The sequence below is a fragment of the Argiope bruennichi genome, chromosome 10 (assembly GCF_947563725.1).
Source record: "Argiope bruennichi chromosome 10, qqArgBrue1.1, whole genome shotgun sequence".
NCBI lineage: Eukaryota > Metazoa > Arthropoda > Arachnida > Araneae > Araneidae > Argiope > Argiope bruennichi.
The window spans coordinates 26,454,044-26,469,268 of NC_079160.1; the positions used below are offsets into that span (position 1 = coordinate 26,454,044).

The following is a 15,225-nucleotide window of genomic DNA, read 5'->3' on the forward strand; positions in this document are numbered from 1 at the left end:
TTGTCTAAGAATACATCAATACTCTCCATAATTAAATCCTATGAATGTAAAAATTACGAAGGGGCTTTTGATTTAATTTATAAATATTCTTTATGTTGTGTGGATTGTGTGCGTGCATAATTATTAGAACCTTTTTTTCAGAAAAGATAATAGATAAGTGATGTTTATTAGAATCCATAACAGACATTTAAGAAATATTTAAAAATGAAAAGTGGTATTTTCAGCACGTACAGATCTACGAATATCAACTAAATTTGTCTATTTAGATGTGAATTTGAGATAAAAGACTGCCAAAACCTCTCTTACGCTCACCTAATTCGATTCCGATGAATTTCTTTTTATTGGAATATATATATACTGCTATTTCTCAAAATCAGCTGTATTTCATAAATTTGAAGTAATTACAGAGTGTGCCAAAACGACAAAGTCATCAATAAGCTGTATTTCATAAATTTGAAGTAATTACAGAGTGTGCCAAAACGACAAAGTCATCAATAAGCTGTATTTCATAAATTTGAAGTAATTACAGAGTGTGCCAAAACGACAAAGTCATCAATAAGCTGTATTTCATAAATTTGAAGTAATTACAGAGTGTGCCAAAACGACAAAGTCATCAATAAGCTGTATTTCATAAATTTGAAGTAATTACAGAGTGTGCCAAAACGACAAAGTCATCAATAAGCTGTATTTCATAAATTTGAAGTAATTACAGAGTGTGCCAAAACGACAAAGTCATCAATAAGTTTTAGAAGCTATGTCTAGATAATAATAGTCAGCAATTCAAATAAACCTATTTTTGATAAAATTCTGCATCTGTATAAATAAATTATTTTAATTCTGAAAATTTTATGTATAATTTTAAGGCTTCGCACTCCTATGCCGAGTCTTACAGCCAATCAAAAGAAGATATCGACGATCTCAGATTCTTGACAAGTAATGATTATTATCTAATAAGATAAATATTAGATAATTTTTATATAATTTGCATAATAGGAAAAAAATCTGAAATTAATTCTTAGGAATAATATCAAATCTGTAGCCATATTTTTGAATTTAATAAAGCACTAAAGGTTCTAAGGATTAGTTGTCTATGCAATGGTTATTCGAATTCTATGCTCATTTTTTACAATACAAGCGGATACAAAAAAAAATGGAGACGTAAAAATTAAATATTCTCTAATGTATGCATTTTATATTTTTTTTTGTCAGGACAAAAAGTTAATATGAAAAATTAATCTCTATTTCTAATAAAGATGAATATGTGTGTCTATGTTGGCTTCTACTAGAGATAACATTAGACTCAAAGCCATCAAAGTTAGAGCAAAAATATTCTGTAAGATTTAAAAATTCTTCGGAGTGATTTTTCTTGAAATTTTTGTTTGATTTTAGTCAATAAAAAATGCGAAATTTTTACCCATTTTTTTTTCTTTTATAATTTCGGATAATAATGCACAAAGCTGATTTTTGCACCATTTTAAAGTTTTTAAAAATTGCTTTTTTAATAACAGTAACTTTATTGTTATACAAAATTTTCCAGAATTTTGGTAATTTTTTAAAAATAATTTTTTTGCCTAATTTTTAGCAATAAATTATAATGTTTCTCTGAAATTAAAACAGTTTTCATTGTCTCTTCATATATTTGATGATTTTTCCCTTCTGTTAAAAGCTAGAGAAAAAGAATTTTGTATAACATCTATTTATTGTTTAGCATCAGTTTATATGACGAATAAAAAAATGGTTTTAATACTAAGAAGATAAATAAATAAAACATCTACATTTTCAATAGCACTATAATGTCGTGGTATGGTCTTCATTAAGAATTTTCATTTACACAAAGATTATATGTGAAGCTATTAAAATAACCTAGCTTTTAAGTTTGACAAATCTACTTAAGAAATAGTTCGTTGTCAAAATCATGAACATAAAGTTGACCCTAAGAAATGTAACTGAAGTTAAATACAACTCATATCCCAGGCAAACGGGTAGTCACAAAAGACAGTAGCATCTTGCGAAAAGCCATTACTTAATTTTATATTTTTCTAAGCACTTTTTGAAGTAGATAAAGAATACATTTTTCATCAGATAAAGATACAGAATTCAGCAATAAAAACAAAAAACAATTTAAATTTTAAAGTACTTTTATTAACTACAACAGATTGCTCCATGTTCTTATAGTATTTTCAACACAAATCATCATTTCAAAATTGAAATATAATAAAGGCATCATATGCTTCACAAACACATATAGTAAATACAATTTTTTACAAAATAGTTTTATTGCTTTTCACATTTTATATAATATACAATAAATAATTCTGCTATCAGCATCTTAAATTTAACTCACCGGTTTTTTAAAATATATTTATTTTCATTAACAGAAACATTATAAGGCTCTTTTGGAAACTTGAAAGAAACACCTCTCAAGTATCTGTGCCTTTTAATCCAAGGCAAAATATTTCAAAACAATTTATATAGAAAAATCAAATTTGTTTAACATTTGAGCATTAACCTGAAATTTCTCAGGGTTAAAGAGTTCTAGTTTTAAAAGTAATAGAACTCACAGTAAAACTCATTTATAACTTTTAATATTTTTTTTAGAAGTTTACACTTCTAAAAAACTTTTTGACATTTTCAATGAATACATAGCAGTTCATTTTTACAATCACAGAATATTCTCTGCATTTAAATTCGTCTAATATTTTGTGAAATTTATTCAGTGAAAATTTTAGAGATTTGTCGAAACAACGATTTTCAAGTGATTGTATTTTTGCATTTCTAATTGATTTAACATTATCCAAAAATACAAAATGATGCAAATCATTCAGATAATTTTTATGTGTCACTTATTTATAATTTCAGTGAATCTTGCACAACTTCAGCAACCACAATCATTTTGGATTACGTAATATTATAGTACCTGTCAAAAAATATATTTTACAATTACACGTAATAATCCATAAAAAAACATTTGGATGGACTTTTTTTGTTTGTCGATTTGATTGAAACCTCAAAAGTAGGAATCTTCCTAAAACATTTTTTTTCTTATTTCATTCCTTATTACCAAAAGAAAAAAAGAACACAATAAATTTAATCTGCTTGTTAACACCTTATCAAGGCATTATTATATTTTTATAAGAATAGTTAATCTTTTACAATAATTTCGTCTTTGCATTTCGAAACTGATTATTACTGTTATCGTATATATTAATGATCGGTGGTACATTTGACTAGGATAGGAATGTTACAAGTTAATAAAATTAATGAATTGAATAAGCATCTCATCTACAGGGGAAAATTTCGTAAATTATGCTTTATATAAAAATAGTATAGTTATGTTTTAGATGTTTTTGGCCATTGATATCTAAATCCAGATATTAGTACTATTACTAACATTAGGGACACGAAAACCTGAGAAAACGAAGCGATGATGCCACTCAAAACTTTCAATTAATCTCTATGTCGTTTACAATAACTCAAATCTTTACTTCAGTCTTTACTTTAATCGTATTGTTAATTATACTGTAAATTAAAAAAAATAATTAATAAAAATAGTTTAAAAGCTGTGTTTGTACTATTCGTAAAAATATCTTGATATAAACAGTATAATTTTTCTTCTTATGTTTATCAATTTTTTTTCTGGATTATTCAAATTCGTGAGTCCAAATTTTCATTGCTCTAGTGAAGAGTTTAACTATACTAAATTATCAAGATATATGAAATTTCTTAAAAATTTATTCATCTTTTCTAAGATTTAATTATGTCATAATGATGTATATGGTTATAATATTCTGTTTAGATCGTAAAATCAATACTTGTTTAAGATTTCAGTGGTTTGCTTAAAGTAATCAGATTTAACATCAGATTGTACAATTACTTATATACATTTGAATTTTTGTAAACATTTATACACATCTTAGATCAGTGTCATAAAACTGCCGTTTTGCTATGCAACTTGAAGCAACTTGATGCGATAAACAAACACAACTAAAATGTAATAGAAGACAAACAAAAAATTTTGTCATAATTCTCTCACACATTATGAAACACAAATTAATACAATAAAAATGGAATGTATGTCTGAATTAATAAACTCAAACAACTTCTATTGCATGGGAATACTTTCAAAGACAATTTTTCATGATTTATCTTGATTTACCTCAATCATGCATGAAAAATACTTTTTGATTATGGCATGCAAACACCGTTTCATTTTGGGTATGGAAAGTTATTTGTGATACTATTTGTAAAAAATTTATTATTTATGAATATTATTTTGTAATGAAATGGATTTTATGATAGAAAAATGCTTTAATTGGTTAGCTTTTGTGAACACATATCTAAATTTTGATTTTAAAAAAATGACTGACGCTAAATTGATGATATTTGAAACCCAGTGAATCAAATGCATGTTATTAAGTGTTACTTCATAAAGTTATTTTAATTAGATTAGACAATGATAATAAATAATTCTTTCTAAGTTATAAACAATTTTATGGAATATTTTATAACGTTAATGTAAAAATGCTTTTACAAATATCACCAACAACATGTAACTTCTATAATAAATAAGTTTAAAATATATTGTGTTTAATTCATTTTAAATTCTATATTTTTAATCGATTCTACAGTTTACGCTGTTAACAGAGAAGTTATTTATAAAAATAATACGTATTTCATTTATCATTTATAAAAATAATACATTTCAATTATTGTTGAATTTCCATCGTAAATACAGGCACTTACTGATAAGAATTCATGATAGAACATTTAAATTTGTAAATATACAATAAACTGAAAATCTTCAAAAACTAAACGTAAGTCACATCTTAAATACGAACCCTATGTACATATATTCACCGAAAATCCGTCCAGGCTGAAAATCTCGGAAAGTCTCTCGTCCTTTGCATCATATTGCACTTCTTCACTGCAGTGATTGGCGACTTTCCTCACGCACATTGAGTTCCAAAAATAACAATCTCATCCTACTGCAAACCACAACTAAATCCATTTTTCTTTTAGCAAGATCTCGCTCAGTCTTTCTGTACTTTTGTCTTATGTGTAAATGTCCTCTTTAAGATAATTATATATAAAAAAAAAGAGTTTGTAAAGTGATTGTAACAAAACTGAAGTCCTGAATTATATTTCTTTTATATAGTCGTTTTACATGGCACTTACGGTAAATTGAAATGGCATTTTGAGTACTGAGGAGAGAGTACAGTAGAACCACCGGTTCTTTCTAATCAACGTGGATCCTTGCCCTTTCACGTCATGTAATCCAAATGGCAGTGTCGTAATTCCATAGTGTTATTATATTAAATCAAAAAAAGTAATTGTGTCTTGTTGAACATAAATTAATTATTACCTTACTAATGATTCTCCATGAGATCTCTCGAAGACAGTCAAGACAGTCATAAATAAAGAAAAAGATCAGACTTATTACACTTCCTCAGGTAACTGTTCTTCACTGCAGTGAACTTATTCCAGAAGACACGCGGGATTAAGGCACTGGTAATCAACAGGTGCATCATACACCATCTCTCAAATTTGCGTTTTTTTTACACTATAAAAGATTCTCGCTTTACATTATAGCATAATTTGCCTGGCTTCAGATAGCGCTGCTATGAGTCCTGAGTTTTCACTTTTGGTTGGAGATCCTGAAGCTCCATAAATCGCAGAAATGTTCGAAGCAGAAGACACTGTGCGCGCAAAATTTGAGACACCCTCAACAGAATTGTCCATGGACATGCCCAAAAAAGATTTGTCCGTATTTGTACCATCATTGGGAACCTCCACGTAAGAGGGTCCCTCTATACATTGGTAAGCGTCCGAAAATTGAGAGGTCATAGCAACAGTGTTGTTGTTAGTGTTGCCTTTGAGGTATTTTTCGAATTCGTTTCTATCGACATCTTCAATGCTCTCGTTGTCAGGGTAAGGATGCTCCGCGAAGTAGCTGCCATCGCTGCCCTGAGAGTACCTGCCCTGTTGATAATAGACAGCATTTTGGAACTGGGAAGTGGACGGAAAAGGATTGTAGGAAGGCAATGGCCGTGGTGGCTTAACGTCACCACCAAACGAATACGAGTAGTGGCACGAATTTCTCTCCTCCTGGTCTTGTCCTTTTATGATAGCTTGGTGTCCATCAGCAGACATCATTTCCGTTGCCATTGAGTAATGAGGAAGTGGGGACATGGCAGTTAGGGCTGCGTATGTGGCAGATGGGTTGTTGCTAGAAGCAACGAGATCCCTCAGGGTCATACCGTTGGTGGCATGATGAGCTCCCCTAACTGGGAAGGGTGGACGGACATTCTTTAGGAACTTGGACGAATCGCTAAAGCGGGTGATGAGTTGGGACACAGGATTTTCGTTTACCTCTCCTCCTTGTCTCTGCTGTTCCTGCGCAGCCTCTTTCTGACCTTGGAACATGAATCCATCCTGGTCCCTGTCGATAGGAGACATTTCAGGAGTTGGTAGGGAACGAATAGAATCAGGACTCACATTAGAGGAACCTGACATTTCACCATTCGCAGTAGAGTGATTGTTACTCATGGGTATTCCCATAAATTCAGGATACCTGTAATTGTCCATTCGTTGGCGAGCTGCGTTGGCATCGGAGCATGGACTTCCGTGGGGTGACGAATCAGGTGTCTGCAGGCCGCACACGTCCATGTTCATAGAAGGTGATCTACCGTTGCCGCTGTAGGGACCCATTATATGACTGTTTCCGGATGGAAAAGAGTAAGATGGTGAGGGTGCAGGGAAGGGGATGGGCATCATTGGTGGTGATGCCGGTGCAGTCGCTGCCCCCTTTCGCACGCTGCCACGTTTAGTATTCTTTCTCCTTCTCGGCCGGTACTTGTAATTGGGATAGTCGTGCATATGTTGAACTCGAAGACGTTCAGCTTCCTCGACATAGGGTCGTCTGTCTTCATGACTCAGACCACGCCATTTCTTTCCTGTAAAGAAGAATTGAAGGAATGTTTAGAGCATCTGTGGCGTGCAAATTTAATTATAGAAAAATGGTACGCATTTTTTTTCATAAAATGTAAAATTAAGTGAAATAATTTATAAAAAATCGTTTATTCACATGATTTATAAGTTTTTTCTGATTCAAAACCATGTTTTAGAAGGTATTCAAAACTACAAGTTCGCAGTAAACTTACAAATTCATGACGCAAAAATATTTTAAAGAAGGCAGATTAGAGTTTTGACTTTTTAATTAGTTTATTTTTTAATGCATTTTTTAACATCAGCCCAAAAATAGCATATTCTTAATAATGAATTCTAAATTCATTATTAAATCGTATTTATTTAAAACTATGTTTAGTCTGTTACAAGACTACTATACTTCAATAAAGTAATATTTTAAGAAATTTTGAAATTGAGAAGTGATTATACATGGTAAAAATAAGATAATGTTGTCATTCTAATCTGTAGTGCATGTAATATATGTGATATTCAATTCTTAATTTTTTTGTAAATTATTACAAAAAAATCTTGGTCAAAAAGATTTATATTCAATCATTATTTTATCTCAATTTCACCTTGTGAAACAGCAATCAAATCATTTCTTGATTTAAACACTGCAATAAAGTTAATTCGTCTATCTGTCCTTCCTACTGAAACGAATCTGCTGCGAATAACTCATTCTTTTGTGTATCAAATCCAATAACATTTCCCAATCTAATTATTCATAAGACATGCATTTCTTATTCTTAAATACATCTATTTATTTTCAAGCATTATTTACTTTATTACTTTTTTTCCGAATTTTCCGATCTGATTTTTAATAACAGCAACCGTGCAGTTCTATTTCCGAAGCTACTGAATTGGACGGCTTGAGGACACGCTTTGTCACGCAGCTAAATTGCTGTATCCTTGGAGAGATCTTTCCGAACGTTGTCCTTGTATTTTATGATCACTTATGGTTAAGTACTGTCTTCTATGCGCATGGCGCAAGATGCAATAAATAAATTCAGAATGGACAGAAAATAAATTAGTCGTTTTCTATCATCTTGTCAACGAGGAACCTTCTTTTACAAATTTTATTTACGTGAGCTGTTTACTCTTTGCAAAACGTAAACTTCCGTCTTCTTTCGCTAAAAAGAAGAGTTTGCATGTGATTTTTTGGAATTACGAATTGATGACTTAAAATTTCATCATATGAATAAGCATGAGTCATGTTAATTACAAGTATCAGGAAAACCAACTTCGCTTGACAGGTTTTTTTTTTTTTTGTGAAATCGTGGTTTTTCAGAGAAAATATTTAGATGCGAATCACATACTGATTACATATGAATATTTTTCAATCTTACCTATATATGAACTGGTTATTTAAATAAATAAAAAAAACATGAATGGACTTAGTTTAACATGCTATTATAATTCGTAACATAATAATTGCCTTGTTGCTATTGGATGTGAGCCGAAAGTATTCATATAGGAAACGTCATATAGCGTATTTTATCATCCAATAGCAACAATGCAAGTACCACAAAAATTTAAGAGATGGTGGTGTATGACATTGTTAGCATGAGAGCAGATTAAAAAAAAAAGACTAATTGTTAGTTAATTTATTTTGTGTGTGTGTGTGTGTGTAAAATCCTGTTTCTTTTTTCTTTTCTCCCCCCCCCCTTTTTTTTTGTTCAGGAAAGACACTTTTATAGATAAACTTAAAAAGCAAAACCTTATCTAAATATGAAATTTGATCCAAATCCATTTCGAAGATACACGGAATAAATTTAGATATATATGCAAGAAATGAGGACAAATTTAAGCTTGTATAAAATATTAATATATTAATAATAATATACTATATGTATAAAATAAATATATTATTTATTATATCTTGATTGCGTATAAATGATAATATTTGCATTCGAAAAATAAATATATACTAATATTTTTCATTTAATTGTAAAACTTCAGATACTAACGTTAGATTGTAATGACATGTAGAAAATATTTGCACACATTTTAAGTTTTTATTTTGTCATTACAATAGTGTTACTTTATCTTATATCAACTTGAACATGATACTCTATTCAACCCTACATTGGCATTCTATTACAAACTCATGATGTTGGCAGACGGTGCTCTCTACCAACCATACAACGATTCCAACCAACACTGCCATAAAACACGACAGCCCCAACCAAAACAGAATGTTAACAAGTAGAGAGCAATAATGCCTATCAGATGACGATAAATCGGTAGATTTTCAAGTGTATACCATTTTTTATGATCTTTTAAAAAATAAGATATTATATTTGTTTTTATTTGTCATCTTTTTAACTGCTTTTGTTTAAGTTTAAGATGTGATTTCTTTACATCTCAATAAAATTTCATCAAAAATAGTTTTGTTTTTGGAGATTCGATATTTGCCAACACAATAAAATTGATGGGTACATTTTATAAAAAAAAACTTCACAGAGAAGATATTAAAAATTAGTTCACGAATATGCACAATAGTGTAATCCATTTCACAAAGAAAGTATGTGGAAAACATAATCGTGTTTTCATTTGATGGCTTAAATTTTCAAACCCAATTCATCCTTAAATGTTTTTAATTCTAACCAATTTCATTTTAATTCTTGTTTTGTCAATATCAATTTGGCGAAAATTTTCTAAATATTATGTATATGCACTTTCAAATCATTCTTTAATGAATAAACACTACGTTTCTTTTGTTTATGCTATCTGAAATAGTTAACACACCAAACAAATAATGCCATTCTATGCATTTAAAGTCTGGTTAGTTAAAACATTGAAATTGCCATATAATAATTGCAGTAAACACATTATTTGAAGTGTTATGCAATTTCTTTATATGAGTTTTCAAAACAAAACTTTTAAGAAAAACAGCAAATATTTAATCATAATGCAGCAATGCATGATTCAGAGTCATCTCAAAGATGCAGATTCAACAAGTAATAAATATCCATTATTCTAACAAATAGATAGTTGGATGCCATTCCTTATTACATTTCGCGCCTTCTTCAATAGCTTCACAATGGGAAACCATCCCCAAGCAAAAGATTTATAAAAAGAAGAAGATTAAAGAATGGATGATTATCGTATTTAATGAAATGCCTGACCTTTACGATTCAGTATCTAATGCATTCCCAGAAAATACATGTGTTTATCCCTCACAGTTTGTTTGCTGCAGAAATGATTGCAAAAGAAACTTTCCATCAAATATAACTGGAGCAAAAACAGAAATGCAATAAAACTATCTCGAGCAGTCATTTCGTTATGAAAAAGCATTAATTCCTCTAGATTCGGGGAATTCTGATGATTTCTTGAAGAACCTAGTGACGAAAAAATGAATTTTAGGACATGACCTTTCAGAGTGCCGACCGGTTCCGGTGCCCGTTCCGCTCGTGATCGGAGACGCCCTGCACCTTTTTATTATTATTTTATGTGTTTGGATTTTTTTTTCTTTACCCTTCCATTTTGCGATCTTTACGATCTTCAACAGGAACACGGGCACCAAAAACGATCGCCTCTAACACGTGGAAAGTTGGAATCTGTCGCTGGATATGCGGCAAACTACTTATTAAGGTGGTTTCGATAATGTTGCCAGGTTTTTGCAAGGGGATATCGATTCGAGGTGCAAAAAAATATTATCAATTGCAAACATTTGCAGCATATAAAAGAAATAAAGTTTATAAATTACAAGCACTTGTACATAAAATTGTTTATTTATTTGAGCTTATTTAGAAATAAAATAGTTATTTACTGAAGAACAGTTTGTTTATAATCGAATATTAATAAAAGGATGGGCCCATTTGGGTGACAGATCTTCCTGGATCCTTTTTTTTTGTCGCAGAATTTGTAATTTTTACTGTACTTCAAATCAGTTGAAAATGTCAATTCAATTATTACTAATCAAATATTTGTAAAATCGCGTTAAAAACACATTTGGTTGCATAAAAATACAATAAGGGCAGAAACAAAATAGAAGACTTTTGCCTAAAAACGTACATAAAAACACGATTTTAACTTTGAAGTTAATTAAAATGTTTGTTAAAATATTCTAAAATTACCTTCTAGTTCTAATCTAGAGTTAATTAAATTAGAATTCAACTTTATTACTTAAAACTTTTAGCCCCTCCCTAAGTAAGGCATTAAAAAAATGTCTTATCTGTTTGAAATCGCAGAATGTTTTTAATACCTATTAGTATGCAACACTTCCGAATTATTTAAGATAAATTTGCATTGAATGAAATATGAATATTTATGAATAACTGTAATTTAGTTTCATTATATGGGATAAGCTTATCTCAAGCAAAAGATATGATTTAGATATAATCACCGAATAACACAGAATTTTTTTATTTGTGGCTTTAAAATTTGTTTAATTTAATTCAGACTGTTATTCAAAATGCAGTCTTTACAAAACATAGCCAAAATTCAGGACACGAAATTCCATTTAAAATGTACGTTTCATTTATATGCATGTAAACTTTCATCGTAATAAAATAATAATTAAAATTCAAAGATACAAAGAAAAGAAGATCTTAAATGTTTTGTTAAAATATGCATTTCTTGTTGTAAGTTAACATGAATATGGATAAGACAAAATCAAGATTTTTTAAAAGATTATTATGATTTAATTTTAGTAATATGTAAACAAATGTAAAAAATGAAATAAAAAAATAGAAGTTCTTTCCGAGAAAAAAAAATCTAGATAAGATTAAAAGAATTCTAAAAATTAATAATTATTGAAATGTTTCCGTTACCTAGGAAGAGGAATGAATTCTTGTTCTTATAAAAAAAATCTCTTTGGCTGCTGTAAAGTTATTTAAAAATTTTTTTAATTCAATCTTATACCATAATCAACTTTGTCACCTAATTGCTAGAAAGATATATTATTTAACACAATTGTATTTTTTGTAAAATAAGCTTAAATATAACAGTACAATTAGTTCATAATTTAAAGACAAGTAACCAATATTCATTTCTTTTCATTTAAAACGATAATTTTTAATAACATCTATAATATATCATATAAAATCTATTTAATTTAAAAGTGATTTTAGAAATTTTTTTAACATATCAGTTTAAACAGACAGAAATACAATATAAAAGTAATTATTTCTAAGGTACTTTTTAAAATTACATCTCATAACATTTCTAAATCAGCTTATATGTTTATAAAATAATTTCTCTAATATATTTAAACATTTGGAAAGTATATTTTACTCTATATTTTAAGCAATTTAAAAAAAGATTAAGATGCACAGATTTTGTTTTGCATCGATTTCATTTGTTTATTTAAATCGCTTTAGTAATTTCTAAAATAAATGATAAAAAGGTGCTTATAAAAAATATGATGTTTTCAAAATGATTATTGAAAGTTTTTCGCGACTATATCTGCCAATTATATATTCACAAAAAAAAATTTCTATAAGCATTTAAAAAGTTAATGTGAATCTTTATTTCATTTCGATTCACATATCTTCAAACAAACAAAAAATCTTTTGCTTTTTACAAAATATTTCAAAAACTTCGATTCCACTCAGTTCTTTTCAAACAAAAAAAAGGAACACTCCCCTTTTACTTTTTGCAAAATACTTCGCAAACTGCGTTTTAGATTTCTGTACAATGTTTTAAGACATTTAATTTGTATGAATAAGATTTGAATTCATTCAAATACAATGTTAAAGCCCCCAGTAAATTATTGAGAATTTCAGTTATTATATGAGGATTAACCTACAGAAAGCAATATATAAAAAAGAAAATTAAATAGGAAATTTATGCTAATAAAATACATTTAATTTCATATTCGTCTTGCGATTTTCTTCTTTAATAATGAAACAGTAAGAAAATAAAAATAATAAAACGTTTGACCTCGTAATATTTGCAATGATTATTGATTAGCCTTATCAATATGAACTGCGTCGTTCACACCTGCTTGCAAAGATTAACAATATATGAACAAGTTACAAGTTAGACTACAAGTTAGTTATCAAAAATAATATCAGAAAAATAAATTAAAATTAAAATCGGCATACGCTAAATCAAGGTTGTAAAATTTTTTCCAGAAACACATTTTTAAAAAGTTGATTATCGTATTAAGCGGTTCTGTCTAAGAATTTAAAAAATTCACTATACAGTAAAATCTCTGAGAGATCAAGTGATTTTGACGATAGGAACAAGATGATAAATAGTAAGATGTTCATCTATTATTTTTCATCGGATTACTTTCTTCAAACATTTTTTTTGCTGAATTTTGCAAAGCATCCAACACTCCACAAGTAGATGTCAGCACATTTTAAAGAAAATTCAAAGTTTTTATGTTTTACTTTTTTAAAGAGCTCTTGCGATGCATTTCAATTATGCCAAAAAAGAAAAAAAAAAATCGAAAAATCTTTCATACGTAAAACTTATGGAACTAAATTTAGAAAAGCAATTGTAAAAAATCTTCCACTTTGTTTTAAATTGTAATTAATCTGAATTAAAATGACTATTTGAATATTTTTAAACAATGCTGGTGAAAGCAGATAAAAAAGAAATATGAAAATAAAAACACTTTTGTTTCATTTGATGATAATAACAATTATTTTTCTTCAACTATTATACCATTGACCTTGCGAAAGTTGTATAGTTGAGTCTGTTTAGAAATTCAGTAATATTAATGAAGCTGTTTAAGTGTTATTATGTTTGTGTAAAATTTAAATAAGCTTAAAGGAAAATTAAAACAGCTACAAAATTACTATACGATTATATTTTGTAGTCGAACATAATAACGGACAAAGTAGATAATACAGATAACAAGCTAAAGTTTTCTGGCAAAATGTTATTTATGGACATCAATCGCTTCCTTAAAATTTCAACTAATATCAACATAAAACAAAATATTAGTGATGATTCTAAAGTCCAGGAAAACCGCATTTCCAACGCAACACCAGTTACATGTTAATGCGGCATAAACAACGAGCAACTTGCAACACATCGAAAAACTCATTTCAGCAGAAAATGTCTCTGGATTTTCCCCCTGAAAGAATCAAAAATACACTTCTAAACAAGCGTAAATTATAGTCGTGACATGCAAATGAGATGTCTGAATCTTTTAAAAGGCAGTAATAAAGCGAAACACAGATAGAACGCACTTGTTTACACGGATTGTCTGCCTGCAAGAAAGCTTTTATAACAAGGTTGAACAAAAGTACAAGGTCGATCTACAAGTGGTGTCCCGACCCTACCCCCAGGTTATCGGGAGCTTCAGGTACAGATTAAAAAAAAATGAACAAAATGAAAACAGGAGTGTGATAAAAAAGATCTGGATTTTATGCTCTGTCACCTTCTCTCTACTCGGCGATAAGGAGAGATCAAAATTAGTGCCACTTTGCTAGTTAGAAGATAAGCAATCCAAACACCGCGTTTAAGATAACTTTGGGAGATAGTGTAAAAATGTGAAAATAAATCTCACCTGATTGCGAAAAAAGAAGTGTGGCCGTTTGATTTTTTTTTTAATGTACGGTTAAGAATTTTTGAAGTAAATTTTAAAATTCAAATTAAATTTTTGTCATAACACAAATTATTTCAATTTATTTTCCTGCATGTTTTCAACTTATCACATCAACAAGTTCCAGATATCTTGAGTTGAAAATAAAGAAAATATGATTGTCATAATACATCGCACAAATATGTGAGCAATTATTGAATATAAACGGCAGCCGGTTGGCTGTGGTTGTTAATAGGTAGACTGTCATTCAATTTTTATAATACAAGCTGCGATTCAAAGGCTTCAAAGCCACGACATTAAAAAGAAGTTATTGATTAATTGAATGGGTTAAAATTGATTAATTACTGTCAAAAAGGTATTAATCTTTGTAAAAACTTTATTAAATGATCAAAGAATTGCGCAGTAAATTTTTGAAGATAATAACAAAAACCGGTCAAGGATGCACATTCCTACCCTTCAATATATATATATATTATATGCTAAATTTGATATCTCAGGGTAAAATTATCTGTTCTTTAAAGTGTCAACATGCACAAACACACTTTATTTATTATCATTATTAGAGATAAATGACATCAATTGTTACGACTTAATAGCAATCGTTCATTCATTTTTTATGTTATTCGTGGCAATTCAGTGGCTTCGAAACTACTACTAATAAAGAAAACATGCAACTTTCGTTGCAAACTTTCAGATTGATAATTGATGGAATATAAAAACTTAACATTTGCAAAACAATAATGTAAAAATAATAA

At 29.1% G+C, this 15,225-nt stretch overlaps 1 protein-coding gene across 1 annotated transcript in view; it reads right to left on the reverse strand.

Annotated features, from left to right (window-relative positions):
- Window positions 1–2,120: 2,120 nt before the first annotated feature.
- LOC129988206 (uncharacterized) overlaps window positions 2,121–15,225 on the reverse strand; it is a 116,962-nt gene continuing 103,857 nt past the window's right edge. The window contains exon 3 of the mRNA XM_056096369.1: window positions 2,121–6,953. Within this exon, the coding sequence (XP_055952344.1) occupies window positions 5,584–6,953 (1,370 nt within the window). The 3' untranslated portion in view covers window positions 2,121–5,583. The remainder of the gene's footprint in view (window positions 6,954–15,225) is intronic.